The sequence below is a fragment of the Oreochromis niloticus genome, linkage group LG5, assembly GCF_001858045.2.
Source record: "Oreochromis niloticus isolate F11D_XX linkage group LG5, O_niloticus_UMD_NMBU, whole genome shotgun sequence".
Classification (NCBI taxonomy): Eukaryota; Metazoa; Chordata; class Actinopteri; order Cichliformes; family Cichlidae; genus Oreochromis; species Oreochromis niloticus.
The window spans coordinates 24605919-24629222 of record NC_031970.2 but is presented as its reverse complement, the minus strand read 5'-3'; the positions used below and the strand labels follow the sequence as shown (position 1 = coordinate 24629222).

At 38.2% G+C, this 23304-nt stretch overlaps 1 protein-coding gene across 6 annotated transcripts; it reads right to left on the bottom strand.

The window, feature by feature from the left end:
• Positions 1-2275: 2275 nt before the first annotated feature.
• inavab (innate immunity activator b) lies at positions 2276-22105 on the bottom strand. Of its 6 annotated transcripts, none has more exons than XM_005469417.2 (10): positions 21799-22105; positions 13310-13392; positions 9283-9416; positions 7077-7199; positions 6758-6989; positions 6620-6673; positions 6077-6377; positions 5288-5443; positions 4422-5121; positions 2276-4118 (listed from the first exon to the last, which is right to left on the bottom strand). In XM_005469417.2, exons 2-10 carry the CDS (start codon positions 13362-13364, stop codon positions 4026-4028), a joined length of 1848 nt encoding a protein of 615 aa, XP_005469474.1. In that variant the 5' UTR covers positions 13365-13392; positions 21799-22105; the 3' UTR covers positions 2276-4025. The 6 variants fall into 6 exon arrangements, with proteins under 6 accessions (XP_005469474.1, XP_005469472.1, XP_005469475.1 ...); XM_005469415.2 differs by having other exon boundaries at positions 13310-13387; XM_005469418.4 differs by lacking the exon at positions 21799-22105 and adding an exon at positions 15576-15705.
• Between the last annotated feature and the right edge of the window lie 1199 nt (positions 22106-23304).

Genomic DNA, 23304 nt, shown 5'->3' with positions numbered 1-23304 from the left:
ACAAGTCAGACGTCTTCACGAGGTCAGAAAAGGTTTTTAATAATTAATTTTAGTCAGTGCAATTCCAAAATGACTTACACAATGTAAAAATATTGTTTTTAAATGTAAATGTTTACAAATGTAAAACAGACAATAGTGCAGCCCCTACCCCGTTACACAATAACTGGTAGGACTGATATGGTACATAATTTGCGTAGTGTTGGAATCTTTGCACTCGTGTAAATAACCAAAATAAGTCCTGACTGCTGATGTGGTCTGCTGCCCTAACAGTCAAGAAAATGTTTTTATATGCTCCTGTTGTTGCATATAGCTCTGCATAAATCAAATTTTATCCCACGTCGTCCGTTGACAGTCACCAAACGTAATTTTGTCGCATCTTTTTAAAATTACAAATAAATAATCTTAATCTTAAATGTAAATGATATAAAAATTAATTTACTATCGTGCATAACTATTACACTTTCGTTTCTTCTAATTAGCTTTTGTTTTGACTTTAGCCATTTATTCGTTTCAGCAATAATTTAACTCGTTTCAATTATTCCAGTTTGGAAGGATTTTATTATTGTTTGTACAACACTTTTTGAAGTGTTGTGTCAAGCCGCTAAATATAAGGAAATTTCTGTATAATTTATGTGTACAATATTGTTCAGTATCTATTTTTATTTCAATTAACCAAAATAGTTTTTTTTCACACGCTTGTCTTTAATTTTGTTTTTATAGTTCTAACTATATCAACCTTGCTATAATCCCTTTCGAATGACTCAGAGGTACAGTGCCTCTATCTGTAAATGTCAAAATGTAATTTCAAATATATTTTAACACAGACAGTGCTTGTGTTTAAAATGCATTATGGTGTGTGGTACATCAAAACTAAGATTAACGAAGACCAACAAAGCACACGCTAAGAAAAAAAAATTATACCTGTGCCTTCCTGTGCTACCCCCCAGCCTCCTATAGATGCAGCTATTGTATTAATGTGAAACTTCATATAACTTTCTTCTTGAGTTATCATGTTCATGAGATTTTCAGAAAACTTGACCTCTGACCTTTAAGTCAAGATCACCAATAGTTAAACCCCTCCACGATTTTCAGTTATTGCATCTATAGTAACAATTTAAAAATCCTATTTTTTCTCGTTTTCCAGTTATTATGTTCACAAATGTGGGTGTCCACGCCACCTGATAATAACCCATCAGCCTTTTATGACTAAGGGGGTTAAAAGTAGACTTGTGCAGTTTTCTGGAAACACTAAGACTATACATGGTAATATTTTTTTTCTTTACACTTTGTGCATCTCAGATATAAAACAGTGGCTAACCTGCTGTTATGGGTAATGTCTCAAATATTAATGCAAACATTTTCTATTTACAGTTTATCAAAGTGGGTTTCTCCCTTCAATGTTAATAGTAATTAATGTTAATAGCATTAATAGTAATTCACTGGCATTCAGATCAATGCTTAACCTGTAAATATTAAAGTGGCCAAAAAACAAAGAAAAACAAAAACACTTCACTCACATTTCTGAGGATGTCTTTAATCATAAATGACTAAGTAGTGTGTTTCTTCATCTCACACCGTTTTCTTTATTTGTGAAGTTTATATAAAAATTTTAGCATCAGCACATTTACTCTAAATGTAAAACCATCCCCAAAACACTTAACTTCATAATTAATATTTTGTCAGTCCTCTTGTTATTTCTCTGTCATATTTAGTATGAGCGTATGCCATCCTTGCTCTTTCAAAGGTAGATTGCACAAAAGGCAGTGATAGTCCAAGTCACATGATCGGTTGTGTCTGAGGATGACCAGACAGTGTGATAGTGAGCCAGCATCTTAAAAATGAATAATTCAAGCAACGATATGGCCATAATTGCGTACATTTACATCAATTTTTTTCCCTACCTTGATATGTCAAAATGTCTTCAGGAAATATTTGTATTACAAAGGTCCCGTTGTAACGGGACCTTCGGGGTGGCTGTAGCTCAGGAGGTAGAGCAGGTCACCTACTGATCGGAAGGTTGGAGGTTCGATCCCAGGCTCCTCCAGTCTGCATGCCAAGTGTCCTTGGGCAAGATACTAACCCCAAGTTGCTCTCCGATGCATCCATCGGAGTATGAATGTGTGTGAGTCTAGTTAGAAAGCACTCAGTATAGAGGTAGTGCTTGCGAGAATGGGTGTGACTGGGTGAATGTGGTGTGTTGTATAGAGCGCTTTGAGAACTCCGGGAGAGTAGAAAAGCGCTATATAAGAATCAGTCCATTTACAATATAAGCTAATTAAACTCAACAATAATATTTATTCATCTCCACAGGGAAAACACTTTCACAGGTTTTTTTTAAAAACAGCAACATAACACAATAAATCCACTTAAACTACAGTAAATGATAAATAAAAAAGACAGTAAAAAAAAGAGACACAAAGGGTAACATGATTGTGGTCTGTTTTTCTTTTTGTAAACTAGACACCTGTTTTGTTTTGCAAACTCTGGTCCACATTTTATTTAATTTCAAGTCTGACTTTTCACGGGTCCAGTGGTGCAAATCACAATAAATTAAGATAAATAGATTACTGTGAGAGACCAGTCAGTGTGTATCTGTAGCTGAATTCGCTCTACATGACTCTGATTCTCAAATATCTATTATTTGAAGTTTGTTTGGTTGAGAGTGGTGGGCTTGGAGTGTTTGTGTCTACCTCAGTGTCAAACTATTACTGCTGCTAACAGAAAGGTTAGTGAACTGCTCTCTCAGACGCAGGTAAAGGCACAGATGAAGTTCAAAACATTACAATTTGACACGCTAATAGCTGCCAAGCCTCAAGCCTCTGCTCAGTTTGCCACCATCCCACATGAATGAGTTAGTGTCTAGTTTCAACTAGCTGTTTAAATCTGTTAGTTCAAGTTAAATGTTTCTGTAGCTGTGCCAGTTAAGTATAACATTGAGACAAATTTGCCTCCGTAAGTATGTGATAAAGAGATCAAACCTGGGATCTTGAATTAAAGCAGCACAAGTTCATTAAAACTGTGACTTAATTAATCTCAGGTAACATGATAAAAAAACAACCCAAACACACACTTATAAAGGGTGTGTTGCTAATTTGCATTATTTTAGCAGTAGACTCCTTTCCTTCATACAGGTAGGATGAAAACGAGTATATTAGTTTTCCAACTAGCAAACAGCAGAAACTTAGCTTCTCTGTCTGGGGGTACATTTCTCAAAATGATTAATTATTTGGTTTGTTTTAAGCTAGAGATAACCACATCTATGTTACATTAAGGCCGTGCTAACACATATATTTTCTTGTTTTAAAACACATTTTAATACATTTATACATCATGTCCACATTACTGCATTTAAGGCACCATAAAGCATTATTTTTTAACCCTGTTTAATTCTGCATGTTATAGATGCAGGACGCACATCTATTGTGTTTTAAAACAAAAACATGTTAGTGTGGATCTAAAGTACCTAAGGTAGTTCAATATCAATCTGGCGTTATCAATTCATCCCAGATTCATTTCTAATACAACTTTACATCTGACTACATTATGCACATTTTGGTAGCTGATTCTTCGTAGGAACTCATGTCATCTCTTCCTCCAGTTTTCATTTTGTTTGATTGCTTCAGATGTGAAGGAATGATAAGAAACCTGCAAGGTTTAATCAATGGATTGACCTAAATTTAGCTGGCTGCTTCATTAATAGTAATTCACTGGCATTCAGATCAATGCTTAACCTATAAATATTAAAATGGCCAAAAAACAAAGAAAATCAAACAAACACTGCAATCACATTTCTGAGGATGTCTGATTTATGGTAACCTGGAGACTATAGTTAGTGCTGTGCCATGTAACATTGTTTTGTAAGACGCTCCAATTTTTCACTCCAGGATAACAAAAGCTTTCATGAGAAGTCCTGATAGAGATAAAAAAAATGCTCTACATCAATTTTCTATCTCACTTTGGTATAATGGGAAAATATGCTGCCTTTACATTAACAGAGTTAAGTTTGGCATCCAAGTTTCTTCTCTTTATACTTGGCTGTAAAAGTGAGAGGCGTCCTCTCCAAACCAGTGGCCTTGAGCACCCTCTGCAGCTCTGTGGAGAGTCCCTCTTTGAATAACCTGGAAATGATCAACAGAAAGAAAAGATGAACATGTGGAGACGTACGTACAGCAGTAAAAAGCAGAGTATTCTCCCTGTCGCAGCAACACAAAGTAATTGTTCACTTTCACTTCAAACAGCTGCCAGCATTTAAAAACGGAGACAGGTGTACAGTGTTACTGTGTCAGATCATCACAATGCAAACATTTTGTCTGTATCATATCAGCATTTATGTATTGTTCAATTTCTCACCTACTTATGACTCTATTAAAGAAAGCAGAATGAAATGCTTTGAAAAAAACGAATAAGCTTAGCTCATTTACCTGCTCATGGTACTGCTGAGTTTGGTAGCAGGGCGACTCTCCGACAAACACGTTTTTCATCCGCATTGCTCCCTGTCTGTCAAGGGAACGAGACCTGGGTGCTCTTTGCTGACTGCGTCTGTGCCACGACTTTAGCTGTTCGTTCACTACTTGTCGTGGGAGACCATTCATGTGGCATTGTGGATGGTCCCAATTTGCTGGCGGGGTGATTCTAATATCAGGAGCAAAAGGCCTCTGTACTCTCTGGTGAGGTACTGCAGTGTCTTTATACCTATTATCATATCTATTCGAGGAACAAGGAGCTTGCTGGGGGAAATAGCTTCGTGGCATATCCATCTCATTGTAGACCCGTTCTTCATTGTAATAGGCTTTTGGAATACCAGGACTGGGCTGCTGCCGGGGATTACGGTAAAAGCCAGCATGTGGGAAAGCTTGAGGTCCATAGCTGCCAACTGGGCAGGGGAGCAGGAATGCAGATGGAAATTGTTTGGGCAAATCACCGGGCAATTCCCGACACGGGGAGCTATTGTAAGAAGGAAACGAGTTTTCAGAGTTGCTGTCGTCAGAGCTAGCATGGCTTCTGTAGTTCAGTGTAGGGGATGGAGTCTCTGGTAAAGTTATTGAGTATTCGGTCAGCCGCCTCCTTGGGCCTCGGGGCCGACCGCGCTCCTTTTCAAATGCAGAGTCAGGAGAGGACAGCCTGTGCAAACCACAATAATTATAACAAACACAATAACAAAGCTACTTTGCAAAGAAACTGCATGAGGCTTAAATAACTTTAACTATATTTTTAAATAATCCATTCAGTAAAGGAGCACCACACAGGGTGCAATTTCAACATGCAGATATGTGTGAGGTATAGCTACCTGAGGGAGAGCTGTCTGTGCACTCGCATCTCTGGGGTGGAGGGTGTACTGTTTGACTGGGTGCGACTCAGCTTTAGATGGGAAAGTTGAACAGGCAGAGCCGACTGTGCTAAACAAGCATCCAAAGGTGGCAAAGACTCAGGTTTGGCTGGGCTGCTGAACACACAACATAGGAGAGTAATTAATATAACAATATTTCTTATGAATGTTTAATGTGGGTACTACATGAAGGGTGGACAGTGTGGACATATACGCACACACACTTTGACAAATGCATTTTGACATATCAAACATTGAGTGATTTAATACTGTGGCAAACAGCAATTGTTCCTTTTAGAAATGAAAACAAATAGAAGAATACACATTATCAGAGGCAGGAGTTTCTATATATACATTTGTATAGAGTTACAGTTCTCAGTTGGCTCTGCACACTGACTACTGTTCTATTTAATTCAGAGCAATAATGGTTGTAGTGAAAAAAAGGTTACTTTTTAAAAATGGCTTCTCTAAAGTAGATGAAGATGACCTGTTTTGAAGTAAAGGAATTTCTTACACTGTTAACGTGTTAATTAACAGTTTCCTTTTAGATTTTAGAAGTGAAAGGATCTTTTTTTGTTGTTCTTTAAACCTCATTTGGTCGTTGGGTTCTTTGGAAAAAATCTAACTGGATTCCTTCCAAAGAATCCAACGTTCGTTTACATAACATCACAAATCATAGTTTGTGTTTCCAATTCCAATCCTCACAACTTGATAAACAGGAAAGGAGTTATAATGGATAGCCTGGGTTACCTCATCTTGATGGACGAGCGCGACTTCTTGCTCTTCTGGTAGGGCTGGTCAAGACTTGACTCAGTCCACGGGGAGTGCTCGATGGGAGGAAGGTCATACGCTGGGCTCGAGGTAAAGCTCAAGTCAACGCTTGGATGGGGAGAGTGACTCAGGTTCAGCTGCAGGGACTGTGGAGTCACACATGGAGAAAGGTAGGCGCCATCCACGCAAGACTGCGTGGACAGAGGGAGCAGCTGGGGAGGATCTGTCTCTGCTGGATAAGGGAGTCCTGAAGAAGGCTGTGAAGACTGACTTATGACTTCTAGGAAAAAAACAGAACAACCCCCCCCACAAATGATATGTATGGTAAAGAATTTTGCATGGATAACATTTACTGTCACCACAGACTCTCTACCTTTGAGAATGGCAGTATTTAGGAAACATTTGAATTCTCGTGAAGTTTCTGTGGTTAACTAGTCATCTGATAAACTCTGTGAGGGTTTTAAACTAGAAAAAAGAAAGAAAGAAAGAAAGCGCTTTCAAAGAAATAAGCAAGAACCTTACCTTCATCTTGGACAACAGAATCAGATAGAGAGCTGTCATCAGATGTGCCAAGATCTAAAAAAACAAAACCGAAAGACACTCAGTATTAAAATTAAACATTTATATGAAGAGCCATTATGATGTGAATTGTCACCTTACCTGGTTGCGTAATACTGAGGGCAGGGAGTGGTGATGATCGGCCATGCTCCAGTCGAAGGCTGAAGGCCGTCTCTTGTAGATGCTTGAGTTTCTTCTCCTCTCTTTTGCACTGCTGCAGGCGGCTCTTCCTCACAGACTTGCTCAAGTTTTCCTCTTCACAGAGCTTCCGTGCAGCTTCATATATCTTCATCTGAAGCGCTAGAGAAGCGTTGACTGAACTCAATTTTGAATCCTGCAAAGGTTACGGCAGTTTAGCAGAGAGACAGACAACAACAAGAAGACACTATTCCATTGTGCAGTCTCCAAATTTGGCTTATACCTCTGCTCCTCGAGGGATTTTGAGTTCGTCAAGTTTAAACGCAGCTCCAACGCGGCGGTGAACCTGCGGGGGCTTCTCTCCTGGCTGCAGAGGATAATCTTCTGACAGCCGGCCTGTCAGCTCCTAAACAATATGTAACTAATTAAAATCCAAATGTCCATAAAGCAACATCTCAGCATGAATAAAAGTTTATTTTTATGATGATACACAGAAGCTTGGTTAAATGGTCAATCAAAACAAGGCTTCTTTTAAAAATCAACACCGATAAATCTCGTCAGTTTTGTTCCTGGCAGTTTTTTTTCCCATGCAGTTTACTCAACCATCTCCATGTTGTAGTTCTGAAATGGTGTACAAGTATCTACATCTTATCTCTTTACATGTTCAGGCTTATAGGTGCAGAGATGTGGTTGCACAATTTTGCATTTGCAGAGATTTTCTTTCACAACACATTCTTTGGGTTTCACTTTCCCACTGTATTAAGTACCCGTGTCTTCACTGAACCCAGAGAAAAGCAAAGCACTGTTTCCGATTTCATTAAAGATCACACAAAAGAGGCTCATACTTTGAGTCACTCAGAGTCAACCGCCTTTACAGACAGACAAAATCTCAAGTGTAGCCAATAAGCTTACTTATTCTTTTGTCACTGAGATCTGGGAGAGGTATCATGACTCTCATTAGTTCACCTACAGCATGTCCCAACAGGACTGCCTTGCCCAAGTGTCAGCAGGAAAGAATGATCAGTCCTGGGATTTTACCCCGGAGCACCCATGCACGTCATGAACATGCCTGAATCTGAGTGTGTGTCCAGTTGGGAAATTTCTAGATTTCATTTCATAGAAAAGAGGAAAGACTTAACATGAAAAATAACAACGTGAAAAAAAAAAGGTCTCATGCTGGATCCAAACTGAGGCTGAAACTACTTAAACCCAAGTCTTTAACAGCTATAATGCATTCATACACTACAGCCACATTACATGGACTGATTTCTCTCCACGGTCTATCTGAAAGAAATGGGATAACAGAGAACAGGTACGATGGATAACGGCGATAACCTTGAAAATGCATTAGTTAGAATTGGTGTTGACCTTATTCCTTCTAAATGGCCTAAAAGGAAAAGAGAAAATAGCTGAGAAGAAGTCTCAGTCTCACTGTGGCACCGAACTATCTATTCTGAATGACTCACTTTTGAAATCGGCTAAAATTTCATATCTTTTCCTGTGATTTGGAAATTCTCTGTGACGGACTGGAGACCTGACCAGAGTGTACCAGGTCTTGTTTACTTCACCTCACAAATAAACAAAAAAAATTGAACCTTTACTTTCATTCAATCACCTGGAACTTTTAGTTCACACTTTAATATTCTCCTGCCTTGATTATTGCAATTCACTTTTCAATTTTGCATCTCTCAGTCCTCCATAATTATTTCCAACTGGTGCAGAATGCAGCAGCCAGGCTGCTAACAAAAACTAGCTGGTGGTCATATATTACACCTTTTCTTGCACCATTTCACTAGTTTCCAGTGAAAGTCCGAATCCACTTTAAAATTCTGTTACTAACTTAAAAAGGTCTACATGGACAGGCCCCTGCTTGTATATCAGAGCAGCCGGCCTCTCCGATCCTTTAACCAGGGTCTTCTAACTGCCTGTTGCTCTGGTTTTAAAACCAGAGGTCATTTTTGATCAGTTCCAGCTCATCTGCAACCATGTATTAGATAAGTGATTAAAAAGGATGGACGGGTTGATTTGGAAATGGAGCATGTAAAACTGCAACCTATGACTGTCCTGTGATCTCGCATTAGCGTCCCATCCTCAGTCACTTTGCATTCATACATATTTGTCCATCCGCTTGTGTTACCAATATTCTCATTAAAAAAAACGAAAACACGAAATGTCCCTCCTGCAGGTCACTTTGTTAACACCAAAACATAACAAGAAAACTGCCCCACCAATTTAATCCTTCATAAACGGAGGCTGAATCATCTGCAGTGTGCTTCCAGTGTGAGCACAAGCTGTACTTGTGATAGCTTGCCTAATTTCCTAACAATTGTCTTTACTTTGTGTAGATCTACTTAAACCATTAAGACTTTAATGAAGAGATGAATTAGATGTGACTCATTTGTTCTGTGACATGTGTCATTGTAATATGCAGCCTCGCCAGGTTTTAAACGGTTGATCTGTGGATGACCAGTGAAGTAAGCGTTACTTACAGCTTCTCGGATGCACAGTTTCCTCAGCTCATGTATGCAGATCTCCAACTTCTCTTGGAGCTCCTGGTGTTTGATCTTTATGGCCCGTGTGTGTGTGATCACATCCTTTGTGTGGGTTGTTGGGCTGTCAGACCCTGCAATGGCAAAGGAGCACATGAACAAATATGAGATGATGTGACATTCATGTATTTCTTTGTTTAAATACATAATAAATTACTAAAAAAATATATTATATTTGATGCATGAGTTTTTGGGACCTCAGCATCATCGATGTGATTTTTTTGCAGTGTTAGTATGAATAATAAAATGCCAGAAAATGCAAGAATGGTACAAATTAAAACTCATATATGCAAAGTGATATTTATTTTCTTTTTTTAGAAAAATGTGTTAAAATGTTCAATAAACACCCCACTTTCAAAGAAAAATATTTTTTTGGCAGTCACTTGATGGTTAAGACTTTACAGGGTAAAGGAAAAGCAAAAATCTCCAATGAAACTTAAATCCAAAAGAAAAAAAAAGTCATTAAAAGCACAACTGTAACTTAAGAAGAAACTCAGTGATGATTGTCATTGTGTATCAGCAAGATGACAGAAACACTACCAAGAACACCTGAGAAAACTGAGATTTTAAATCTCAGACCGAGATTTGAAATCTTAACAGCGGTTACACAACATGTACAATAATTACACACATATGCAGGGAGAGGAATAGTAAACTTCAGGGCTAAAGAAACATCTAAGCATGCTACTGTCCAACTCCAATGGAGGTCAAACAGGGACAGCCATATCATTCACAGCCTGGTGAGTCAGCCTCCAAGTTTTAAAACATCTTGAATTTACTTTCATGAAATGTGATGGCCGTGAGACCCCAAAACTGAATAACAGCAGAAAATGGATGGATGGCTAAAGAAGTCAAATAAATCTGCCCAAATAAACTAAAGGAAAATAGATGAAAAGGAGGGAATCCTCTAAAACACACAATGTTTAATTATTTTCACCTAGTATTTGACATCACTCATAAAGGTGAATACAAAAACCATTCAGCTCTTCTTAAAGATACCAAAGCACATACACGTTGCTGGTTCATTGGCTGAACCTAGACAAATTTGATTCTATTCCAAAGAAGAGTCCTGCAACAACTCCCGCCTTTGTGAAGCTTAACATGCTCAGTTTCTGTTGACATTGTGTTGCAGATGTGTGTTTTCAACACAGTCCTCAATTTGCTTCTGAAATGCGTTGTGCTGAAGTGACAACTCTGTGTGCACAACAATGCCTGGATCTTCACCACAAAAACAAGAAACTGACTAAAGACAGTAAAAATCGTTCAATGTCATACTTACAGAGAAATCAGACTACTATGGAGATACAAATTCAATTATACTCACATATTTTATCTGTATTGAGCCGTTTAAATCTAGTTTTTTTTCCTGGTGTGTATATAAAAGGGTTGTTTATGATGTATACTGTTATGTCTGTAAAGAGCAGCTGGAGAAAAAAAATCTATTCAGTCATATCATTGAAGCAGATTACCAATGGAGGCCGCTGAAACTAAAAGCAACAATAACAGTGGACAGAAGAACGAATCTATTGTCTTATCTGCTGTTTTAATTAGTAACACTGAAGCAAAATAACCGTCAGCTTCTCTGTTACTATAAACAACGTGAGCGTTCGACTGGTGCTGTCTGTAGCCTTGGTGACTAATGCCATTAGGTCTCCAGCTTATGGGAGTGGTTTCAGGCATCATCCATTAAGCACCACATACCTTCAGAGATTATTAACAGAATCCCTGCAGGTACTGACAAACATATGAGGCGCGACAGGAGAAAAAAAAAAAAAAAGTGACAGCATTACAATAGGCTGGGAAATTCCTCTTCCTCACAGTCATAATCGCCCTATTCTTTCTGGTGTGACATTTTTTCATTGTATAGAACAAAGATCATGCGGCTCAATTAGGGCGTGAGGAATTTCAGAGGGGCCAAAGCAAACCAGCAGAAACTAATGTGTGTGCAAAAACAAAACAGCTAATGTTTGCCGTTAATTATATGATACTGTGAGGAAGATGACCAAAGTGGAGAGGCAACTTTACTGACACCCTGAAGTAAACTGTGGCAATCCTCCCCAAAAAATGACAGAATACAAAGATCAGCATGTTTACAAGGGCTGAACTTAAAATGCCCAGTTGCGCCTTTGGGCAGGCAAATTGTTTAACCTCTTCCACCCCGCATTTGTGACCAACGAGCAGCTCGCCCTGCTCTGCTATGATCAGTATGTACGCTGCATTGCTGGAATTCATTCCTACTGCACCAAATTCATGAAAGCTGTAGCTGGATATTTATTAAAGTTGTTCAACAACAAAAACGTCTATTTACACACTGTTACAGGATGTTATTAGATCTTGACAAGTGAAAATGTTTTTACATCTCATTATGTCCTCCTAAGGAAGACATAGGCATTACTCATATTTCAAAACTCAAAAAGTTGTTTGAATTGACCCTAATGTTATGGAACTGTAACAACTGAAATAAGATGCTTTTATGTGTAAATAAAACAAAAAAGTGGCTACAGAGTTAGGCAGACATAACCTCTTTTAGCTATTCCTCATCTCCGTTTACATCTCTGAATACAATGGCTACTACAAGCATACTGTCCAAATTTCTGACCCAAGTGTCAGCAGCGGTTGCATTGTGTAGGTTGTAGGCAGCAAAAGGTTTCCATGAATGTGAAGAATGAAAACTATGGTCTCTGCTGCAATGGTTTCATCCTGTTGTTTGTTTAACTTGGTAGATAACATCTACCTGACCTTGAAGGAATGACTTCTTAAAAGTGAAAAGTTAGTGGAGATTATTTTATTGAGAACATAACTGATTTTTCTGCAACCAGGGTATAACTCCATGTTTGGGTGAATTCTGTTATTTTCTAAAAGGATACCGTTTTGCTAAGTCAGCAGTGATCTCAAGAAATCATCGACACTGTTGCTTAAAAATATAATATACTTTAGGTTTTACTAAGAGTGACTTGAAAGCATGTGCTGTGATAAATTTATCTGGTTTGATGTGTGATGTGTTTGCTCAGTTTCAGCACTCATTTATGGCAAAAGCAAGGCTTTACAGGGAAAAATGACTTTATGCTTTACAGGTCAGATGTGGGTTTTCAGAACCCGTTTCAAATGGAAATAGTCTATTACCATTTTGATAGTTGACACACTGCATGGGAAAAACCAAGCAAAGATGCAGATTAGAATCATTGCAATGATGCAATCAAGAGCAACCGTATTTTCCAATAGTTACAGTGTTGATCTTATGTTAACAGTCTGCAATACAGGGTGTATGGAAAGAATCATCCGATTTTAAAGTGCTTTAATTCTGCATTCGTTCACCGGTAATGGAGTTTGGAGTTTGTATGGACATAGATTGACATAGATCCTGAGGGGGGGAGTGAGGCCGATGACTTTTCAGTCTTCAGCCTGTGGAAATAAAGCTGTGTGGATTGTGATTGACTGACAGTTTTGTATATTTTTAAGTATTTGCATTGTTACTAAACCACAATATTTAAAAGAATGGACACAGTTTGACATCTTCAAGTTAAAAAAAAAACAAATCAAGTGAAAAACAAAAAGAACAACAAAGACTCATTACTGAAATTAGTTTTTTCGCATGTTAGTATAAATGTTTTGAAATGACAGGAAACAAAAAAAGGTGAAAAAATTAAAATCGTGGGCTTTCACATGGCTTTTTCATGCTGAGTTACAACTGTCACCACTCTCTAGCACTTAACTCTACTTCCTACTTTCACATTAATGTCAGCATTTGAGGTTGTTAAAGTTGCCCAGTTTGTTCCTCCTGCCTGTAGCTGTTCTACACTGACACAGAATCAGGGGAACAGTTTGAAATCTCACCTCTATATCATTGCAGTGTGCAATGATTAGAGTGCATAGTTTTTTACTAAGCGTGCTATGACGGTTGTGCTGCTACATTTAAAAAAATAAATAAATAAATAAAAATGCTGAAACACTGATATTTGTTTTTTACCTGAATGAAGAATGATGCCGCTATCAGTGTCGCTGATCTCCCCGTTCCCCTCCATGTCAGTAGATGGACTTCCTGTTCCTGTTCTTCAGTGGAGGCAAAAGATAATGTCACATACCATGTCCTTCTGTTAAATAAGAACTTCATTTTCATTTAGTTTAAAGTGCCAACCTCGTTTTTTTGTTTTTTTAAGTGTCATAGCCCTGAATTGGACAAAGCAAGCGAATTTGATTCAGAATTTGGGAGTTTATTCACAAAGCCTGCGACCTAAGATAATCCAACAGCAAGGAGAAAAAACAGAGAATAATCCTAAATAACTAGACATTATTCTTCAAATAAAACCAATAGCGTAATTAAAAAAAAATCCTAAAACAAAGGCAAACATCATTAACACACAAGCTTCATAAAGACCGCCCATTACGTAATCTGTGACCTGTTGCTTAAGTGATTCAGGTGTGACTTGCCTCTTTGAACTCTTAGACAGGTGTAGTCACAGTCTTCCACAGCATGAGTACACATACATGTTGTCAAGTCTAGGGTGTTTCCTGTGACGGCCTGGTTGTTAGGCTCTGATGTCATGACTGCCACTAACTCACTCCGTGTCATAGCTGGCTCACAATGCATGAGTTATAAATCCATCTGGTGGCAAATAAAAACTGGGAAGTTTAATAATTAACCAAGTGAACAGAGGAATGCCACTGTGGCTGCATTCCAGCACACAGGCTTGGTTAACTTCAGCTAAGACTAGAAAGCAAAGGAACAACTACCCAAGGTGAAGTCAGCTATGTCATACAAGAACCAGTTTAATGTTAGTCGAGCTACTGGGTAACACCAGGAAACATGCAGAGATCTACAAAAATAAATATATAAAAGTAAAAGTATCCCATTATCTTATACTATCCTAAAAATGACATAACCATGACATACATCCACAAACCTGTGACTGTTACCTCCACACCTCTGAATCACAGATAACTGCCAGGTGTTTTTGCACAGTTACAGCAAAACAGTAAAAAGCCACCTCATCATCACTGAGCACTGACATCTCAAACCAGGCAATTAAAAAAATAATAAAAATAAATAAAAAATAGACGCAGCCACACACCATCTTTGGCAGATACACTGACACAATCTTTAAAATCCATAGATCAGGAGTGCCACCACTGATTTTATGCGACTGTCTGGATCAACATAATCCTACACAGTACACAACAGGTTTTCTTTTTTTTTTTTTCTTAACTACACTTGCATACTGTAAAAGTACATGCAAGTCAAAATGATAAATAAACCCACTTCTAATTGGGCCTCAAAACAGACCCCTTACTGGGAAGAAGATTTGCCAAGGATATCTCCACAATCCTAACACTGATTTAGCTGTTTGGCTAATAAACGACGCTGCACAGCAGCAGGAACAGCTTGTTACAACCCTGAGAGAAGTGAAGGAGACTGAACCGATGCGTCAGAATCTTATCAGTTTCTATTAGCCCAGAGATAACATAGGAGGGAGCAATGAACACAGCACTCTCATTTTATACACATTAATGGTCCCAATCTGTGGAAATGGATTTAAATGATGCAGCACAACTTTAAGATTTATAGCAAAGTACGCCAAAGACGCCCCTTTCAGAACCACTGGACTGATCTATCAATGTTCTTTCAATGAAGCCTTAACAGCCACCACTAATCCTATTAGCCCAAATAATGTCAGTACAAACAATTCAGTTACCGAAACAATTACTCTGCTTTATTCTGAGACATTTTGATCAACACTATGATTATTCAAGGTTGATTTTCGTTTCCAACAATACACCAAAGCATATCCTCTACATTAAAATCTGGGGAGTCCAGTTATATGCCTTGGAGCATTTTTGAGTTTTCCGTTTCCCACTTGGCAAGTTGAAGTCAAGTTAAAATCCCCGGGAAATAATCTGCACTCATCTATCCTCCACGCATGGATGAAGTTGCTTTCTCAGTTGCAAGCAAACTGAAACTTGTCAAGTGTTTACAGGTATGTATTTGGTTTGGTGTGATTTACTTGCCGGTAAAACATATTTTTCTTGTTTGTAATATTTTTTGAACAACTTTACATCCTTGAGGACAACTAATTAACAGTTTCAGTAAAAGAATTTCATTGTGTATAAGCATTCACATTAATAGTACAATTACAGATATTCTACATTAATCCAAGTTAATGCACATGGACGTTTGTAGGTTTTATGAAGAATGTCATTAGGACAAAAAAACAAAAACAAAAAACAAACAAACTTACTTTACTTCATGGAAAACTCAAAATCCAACCAGTGAAAAATGTCCCACAGAATTCCCAACTTGAACGGAGATACACAAAACCTGAGCTGCATGGAGTCTGGGCAGGAGTGAGAGACTCACCGCTAAGAAAGCGCTGCTTGCTGAAGAGGTGTGGCCTCGCACAGCGAGGGCTGAACACTTGAGACGGTATCATATAACTCGACTCCTGTGTGAGCTTGAAACTGTGTCAACAACAATGACCAACACACCGAGAAATTACAAGTCACTTCACGCTCTTATCAGTCCACTTACAGACGGGTGGGGCCATCTTTGACTGAAACGTGTGTCTCATGACAAATGCAATATTGACTGGCACCCTGACAATAACACTTTAATTAATTCATTGATAAACAAATTGTTAAAAAAAAAAGATGGTAGACTCTTTTTTTGTTATTAGCCAAAACAAAAAAGCAAAAACATACGAGTTTCATGCTCAAAAAATTTGCTAATTTCCATTCTCATATTTTATAGACCAAAAGATTAATTAGCACCAAAGTCATTTGAGAGATTAATCATGAGCTCTTTATTTATTAGTTGCATCCCTGTAAGTTTATCCTTCTCAGCAGCCGGCTTGCAGCAGTCAAAGATCCTGGTTCACTGTGATTTGTTTAAGGGCTGGAAATTTGTTTGTGGGACAGAGCTCATATCTGGTTTAAATGATTCTATGACTTCATAACTGCATTTAAATGACTCGCTCACAGAGTTGGAATTCTATTTTCTCACTATGATCATTATAAACTATTCCTAATAACTGTGAGAGTTTGAGGTAGTTAGTACAGACCAAAGATGAGAACACCAGAGTCAGTGCATGTTTACTGCCATCTCCTGGTTGATTAAAAGCAGAGAAAAAAACAACAACACACAATCATGAATTTAAAACTTTACTAGCATAGATTTTCGTGTGTCCCCTTAAACTTCCCCCACCTGTCTACCTACTTCCCGTCTACCCATACAGAGGCTTTTTTGCATCCTGCTCTTTCTTCCTGCATTGAAAAGAGGGAAACAAATGGCAGTGGCATAGTTCACGAGATTTACAGAGCACCTGCTTTGCATGGTTCACATTCATTCTGAATCTCAATATTCAGTTTGGCTTTCCAGGAATGTTGGTGCTCAGACACCCGCAAAAAGGTCCAGCAATTCCCAGACACTCAGGGATCAGATCTCAAATGACATGGCACCGAGAAAGCAGCAAGGTTTTGGTTCAGTGACTTCTACACTTAAGACTTCACACTGTGAGCACTACTCAACACATTTCACAGATACTAAGCCATGTCAGACTTTCAAGTTTGCCTTTGACTAGGTGGGTTTTTCTGCACTGAAAATTTCTGAGCACCTCAGACCCAGAAAAATACCCTCCCCCCATTTTAATGCTTTTGCTCATTTAGGATTCATTTAATCAAGTATAATCTACATTTTTGTACATCAAATGATCATATATAACAGGAAAATGCATAGATTTCTGTTTAAGAAATAAGTGGTAATCATCCTTTCACATGGATTACTGCATACACAAACAGACAATATTTGGTGTCTCCTTCAAAAACAAAAGTTAAATGATGTTAAAAACACAATTCTTCTCCAGTATCAAAAAGTTTAAGCCTATTAGCTAATGCAGTCTAATAGGCTTCAAATGTTTTCTAAATGGGAATTTCAGGAAATCTAGTTTCTCATGTGGCTCAACTGATCAGACAGGTCTTTCTGACAGTTTGCCCATCCCATTTATTTTAAGGCTAAATAAATAAGAGTTCAACAGCCTTTTTTATGGTTTATTATAGCACTAGATGTATTAGTTGTATGACTATATTAAGCTATATTAGATGCATTAGTTTGACCTAATAATAATGCAAATAAAGGTTGTAGTTGGGAACAGCGCTTACCACCTACTTCAGTCAGCTGAGATTTTGTGTTTTACAAAGCGCACTCATAAACAGTATTAAACATGGGCACAGCTTCCAGGTCTGAGAAGTGAAGGCAACATGGAATTCCCTTAAATATGTATTCATTTTAACTTCCAGCAGGGGCAACTTGTGGTTGCAAAATGACCTTGACTCCTATAGACATCTATGGGAAAACATCACCCCAACATCAGTAAACACTACCCTGATGAGTTTATGGGTTAAGTCATTAATTTTATGTCATACTGAATAAAGCATCAAGTTTAGTTTGGAGAGATACTCTGGGCTATAACCCACTGGCTATTTACTTACTGAGAAGCCAATAAGTGTGTGGTTTCTCATCGAATCGCCTTTCAAAACGCCAAAAATAGTGACATCACCATCTTGAGGCTTTAAAACAGGGCTTCAGAAACCACTGGCTGAGGTCATAGAGGGTTAGGGTTTTCACAATACTAGAATTACCGAAACACAGGAAAACACTCGACACTCAATAGCATTTTCAATACCATGACAAAGATTTTGACCCCCTTAAGCAAAAACAAAAGGAATGAAATTATATTTAGAAAGTGTTAATTTTTTAATGTTTAATTATCCAAATTATAAGTTAGATTTAACATCTAACTTCTAACTTCATCAGAAATCGTGAAGTTAAATATATTTTAGAACCTACTTAGAAAAAAAAGGTACAGAAAACAACACAACACCTAACATTTAAAGTGTGGTGTTAGTTGTGTTATGCTCACTGTGAAAGACTGAACCACCGGCCACTGCCTGCATGTTAAAACTGACCTCACAGCTGGCTACAACAAAATAACAAACATTTTAATAAATTATTGTAAAGGAAAAAAAGTCGAAGTTAATCATCTTGTCCACATGTGCCTGCAGCCTATCATCCACCGTTCACATTGCTCTGTCTCAGTCTGCATCTTTTTACACCCTCAGCTCCGCTCTTAGGGCTTGAAACCTGTCTGATTCTGCTGTTCTGCTCTGGATTTCACTCTTTATTTCTACTTTGATTTCCTCGCTGGTCTGCACAGTGCTTGCTGTGCCCTCCAGGTTTCCAATGGCAACGTGATGATAATGTGGCTATCGGGCAATTGCTAACAGTTAAATGGATAAAGTGGGCGCAGGCCAGTTTAATACTTCACTGTTGTTGAAACAGAAGCTTTACTGATCTCTGAAATTCCTGTGTCTGTCATCCAGCAGCAGTGCCGTGAAGTTGTGAGCTAACTAGAGGAGGCAAAGACGGCATCGTCTGTAACAATACAGCTGCAAATGGCGATCTTAATTTGGTATTAATTTTAGTGTCTATGCATGTTTAGTTAAGATTTACTCACTTAAAAACTGAAAATACACAATATTTAAGGCTCAAGGAAATTCAAAGGACAGTTATAAAGTTAAATGAATTCATCCATAGTTAATGAGTAAATAATGCCATGAGAATAACGATCAAATTAGTAGTGATGAAGCATCCCTACCCATTACCAGCACCTGTTAGTACAATACAGCAGCACATTATACAAAAACAAAACAAAAACAACAACAACAACAGCATTAAATCAGATATAAGAAATTAATTCATATTTTAAGTACTCATGTAAAACACTACTGATAAATTCCAGGATTTTCACAGGTTTTCCAAGACCGTCTGAGCCCATATAATACCCTGCACTGATCCGGGAAACTACAGTTAAGAGGAACTGAGGGAAAGCCGTAAATGAGAAATGCTTAGCCACATTTTAACACCTAGTCAAAGATGCAATTATAGTGTAATATTTCACAGTCAGGAGCAAATTAGTCACATCACAGCTGTCCACCAACAGTGTATTTAAGTCCATCATGCTTGATGTGATGACTAGTAAAACTGTTTCCCACAAAGATACCAAACACACAGTATTCAGAGTTATGGTAGCCAGTTGGTGGATGTCATCATGGGTAGTTTATATAAACCAGAAGTCCCAGAGAGACAGAGAGCAGGCTTTGCAAAGGAAACATAGCAGCTGGCAAAACAAATTCTTTAAATATTCTTGAGGCCTTTTTATAAGTGCATGGGCTAGACTGCCGCTGCCAATGCAGAATTATTAAGTGCCAGTCCTCAGTACTTTACAACTTAAGTCAAATGTGTGTCAATGAAACACTTTTTAAGCTGCACTAATAAACCACAAACCCTAAAAAAAAAAGAAAAGAAAACGCACAGGAAGAGAATCCTGTTTCACACCTTTACACCTCTCGCTGCCTGCAGCCAACTTAAGCTTTATGTTGGTTCAAACTCCAACCAACTAATGTACATGTGAGAAAAAAAACCCCAAAACAAAACAATACATGCACACTTTGGCAGAAGAAAAGTCCCTGATTTGATCACTGAACAATTTGTTTATCACACGCAAGCCAAGCATTAAAATTGTGGCTGAGAGTGAACAAGCTTAACACATTAAAAACTAAAATTAAAAAGATGAGTATACAGTTATGGTAAAAAAGGGAAAAACTTAATACCCTTAGCAGGTAAAAACAACCTCAGATGAAAAGCAACAAATGACATATTACACAGTGTCATTATTTATTTAACAAAAACCAAATCAAAAAAACAAAGTTCAACCCACGATTCAGCAGCTGGCAAAAGCACCTTTAGTAGCAGTAACCTGAAATTACTTTTAGTTTCTTTATGACTATCAGTCTCTCACATCGTTGCGGAGGAATTTTAGCCCACTTTTCTTTGCAATCTTTACAACATGGCTTCAGTTCATTGAGTTTTTTTCCCCACACTTATGTACAGCTCTCTTAAGGTCCTGCTAGATTAATAAAATTAGTCGAAGTCTGGACTTTGATTGGACCACTGCAACACCTTGATTCTTTTCTTCTTCAAACATTCTGACATAGATTTGCTGCTGTGTTGCTGCAATTCTGACCAAGCTTCAGCTGTCAGACAGGTGGGCTCATAATTTACTCTAGAATACTTTGGTATGGAGACGAGTTCATGATCGACTTGGAGTCTGCTAGACCACCGGATTATTTGGACTTATTTGGCAAAACAAGCCCAAATCATCACCCCTCCGCCACTGTGCTTGACAGCTGGTGTCTGGTGGAGGTGTTTGTGGAGGTGTTTGTGAAAGTCAAAGTCCAGACTTCAACTCGATTCAAACGCTGTGGCGGGATATCACAAGAGAGCTGTATATAAATGGATCATTGCAAACCTCAATGGTGAAAGTCATACAGAAACCTGAAGTTACTTCAAGTTATCACTACTAAAGGTGGTTCTTCTGGTAAAGGTGGTTTTACCATGACAGTACACTCTGTTTCAGTTTGCTTTATCTCTTCCATCCCACTGTTATATTATATTTACACCAAATACCAAACACGTTTTTTATGGCCTCACACATTTAGTGAATTTTACACTCATTCTTTAACATTCAGCTAGGGGTGACTGACACATCAGGAAACTAAGGTTTTATGTGGGTTTAAACAATGCTGGGCGGCACAGCATGAGTTTGTAATTACTGCTGCAATGGAGGGTCAGTGAAGTAGTAGGGGTTAAGCCACTTCTGTCTTTTGCCCTCAGGTCAATGCTGAGGAATGTGTGACTGCGGTAAAATTTCAATCAAGTGAAATGAGAAACTAACCAATGGGACGACTGCACAGGAGAAAACCTTCACATGGATCGGAGCATAATAGCGTAATAGCATCAAACTTGGGAGTATGCCTAGTATTAACAATTCTGTAAACTGTGTGCAAATTTCAAAAAGCTGGCAAAAGTACTTCATTAAACTTGCACTTTATGATCAGACATGTTTACTCTTCCAGTCAAAGAGGATGTTGCCATCCGACAACTTCTGTGTACAGCCAGGTATGTGTGCACCTTCAAGCTTGACTTCTCGTTTGCAAACAAATGACACAACAATGTTTTTTTAAAAAAATATTAATTCACATTAAAAAATAAAAAAAAGATCAACAGACTCCGTGATACTAACAGTGTTTCTGGATCACTGGTTTATACACACACACACACTGAATACAAAAACAAATAAAAGTAAATCTAACTGAGAAAGGAGACAGTGTGACTGTGTATCATCCGCTCGCTCAGTCAGATGCACTGAGCTTGCTGGGCCTCATCTTTAGAGTTTCTCAAAGTTTAGGAACTTCTTCGCTTCAGTGGTCAGCTTTTCCCCAAAAATACTTTCATTCTCTGTTTCACTGTTACCCATCTTTAAGTTAGGTTAAGCAGTTCTAAATAAACAACACGCTTCACAAAGCTAGTTAAAGTAAGGTAATAATTCTTAGCTTTCTCGCTCTTACCTTCGTAGCTAGTTAGCGTGCTAGCAGCATGCCTCATCTACATCCATACAATCTGCGCTCCATTGGCTCGCAGCCTCCCAGATTTGAGCTGGAAGTTTACTTTAGCTACAGTGGAAAAAAAAATAAGTGGACGAAAACAGAACCGAGTCCTAACGTTACGTCAGTGTAGTCTAGCCGCTTGAATTAACAGGAAAACAACCATTAAGCTGAAGCTGAGTTCTCCAACCGCTAACTTTGCTGGAAAGCATACTCCGAGCGCTCACTGAGGCAAAGGAACGCAGAGCTGCCTTCAGGTACCGTCGGAAACAGTTAGCACACGAGCCAACAACAAGTAAATACCATGGTAACCGCGTTTTCCCCAAAGTGATCATCTTCTAAAAACTGATTTCCAGTGTTTTCTTTTGTGTGGTTTTTTTTTTAATGCAATGTCTTTACTTATATTGCTAAATAGACTAAATAAACAGGATTTACTACGTGACTTTTAAACTAGATAAATAAAGGATATGTTACAGTCACTTCGCCAAAAACCGATTTCGGCTTCTACCTTGCAACAGAAATGTTGTTTGTGGGTCAAGATGAGTCGATATCATTCATGATGGATACATTTGACATTTGTTTTACATATTATTGGCAAACAAGTTATTTATACCAGTTTAAATACAGACAATGGCTTTTTGGCAAATACTGGAAATCATTGGTAATATGGTTTATAAAGGTCATTCACATACATTTACGTGTTGTTTTCGAGCCACGAACTACTCGTGGTTTCAGCCCTGCCGGTTTGGTGTTTCTTACATGTAACAATATAACAAGAAAAAAAGGAGAAAAAAAGCCGCAGTGTTGAGCAAACCTTCACCAGCAATTAAGTCTGAGATGTCCAGCACCACTTCTGCAGTTTATATGACTCCTGCTGTGTTGTCACGGGGACATCCCGGGCTTCCTATTGATGCCACTTTTGTAGGGACTGGGCTAACAGAGCACACAGAGTTTTTCAAAACGATGGAAATTACAGCTTCCATATTTTGTGGCTGCAAGGAAAGTTAAGTAATACCCCCCTAAACTCAAATGAATGTAGTGTCCTCTGGAAAGTAAGAACTCTCTCAAATATAACTCTCTCAAATATAATGAAACAAGGCTCACATATACGGATTCCCTTCACAGGTTAGTGTCCTGTGCGGCAGCTGAGAAACCAAATCTCACAATGGCAAAGCCCAAACTTATACAATACTAAAATATCTTTCTGCCTTTTTTTTTTTCATCCAGTGATCAACCAAGACCTGATGTCCACTTCTAGGGACAGAAGATAAGAAATATATAATAACATTTTTTAAGATGATGCAAAATGTTTCTTTGAAACACAGTATTTAAATGTTCTAAAATAAAATAAAAATAAAGGGCCTACACGCCGTGTCAGCCACTCGGATGTAAGAAATTACGAATGTTAGATAGGCTTGTGAACGCAGCACCACTTACGGGTAGTGATGTACAGATGACCAGTGCATGACT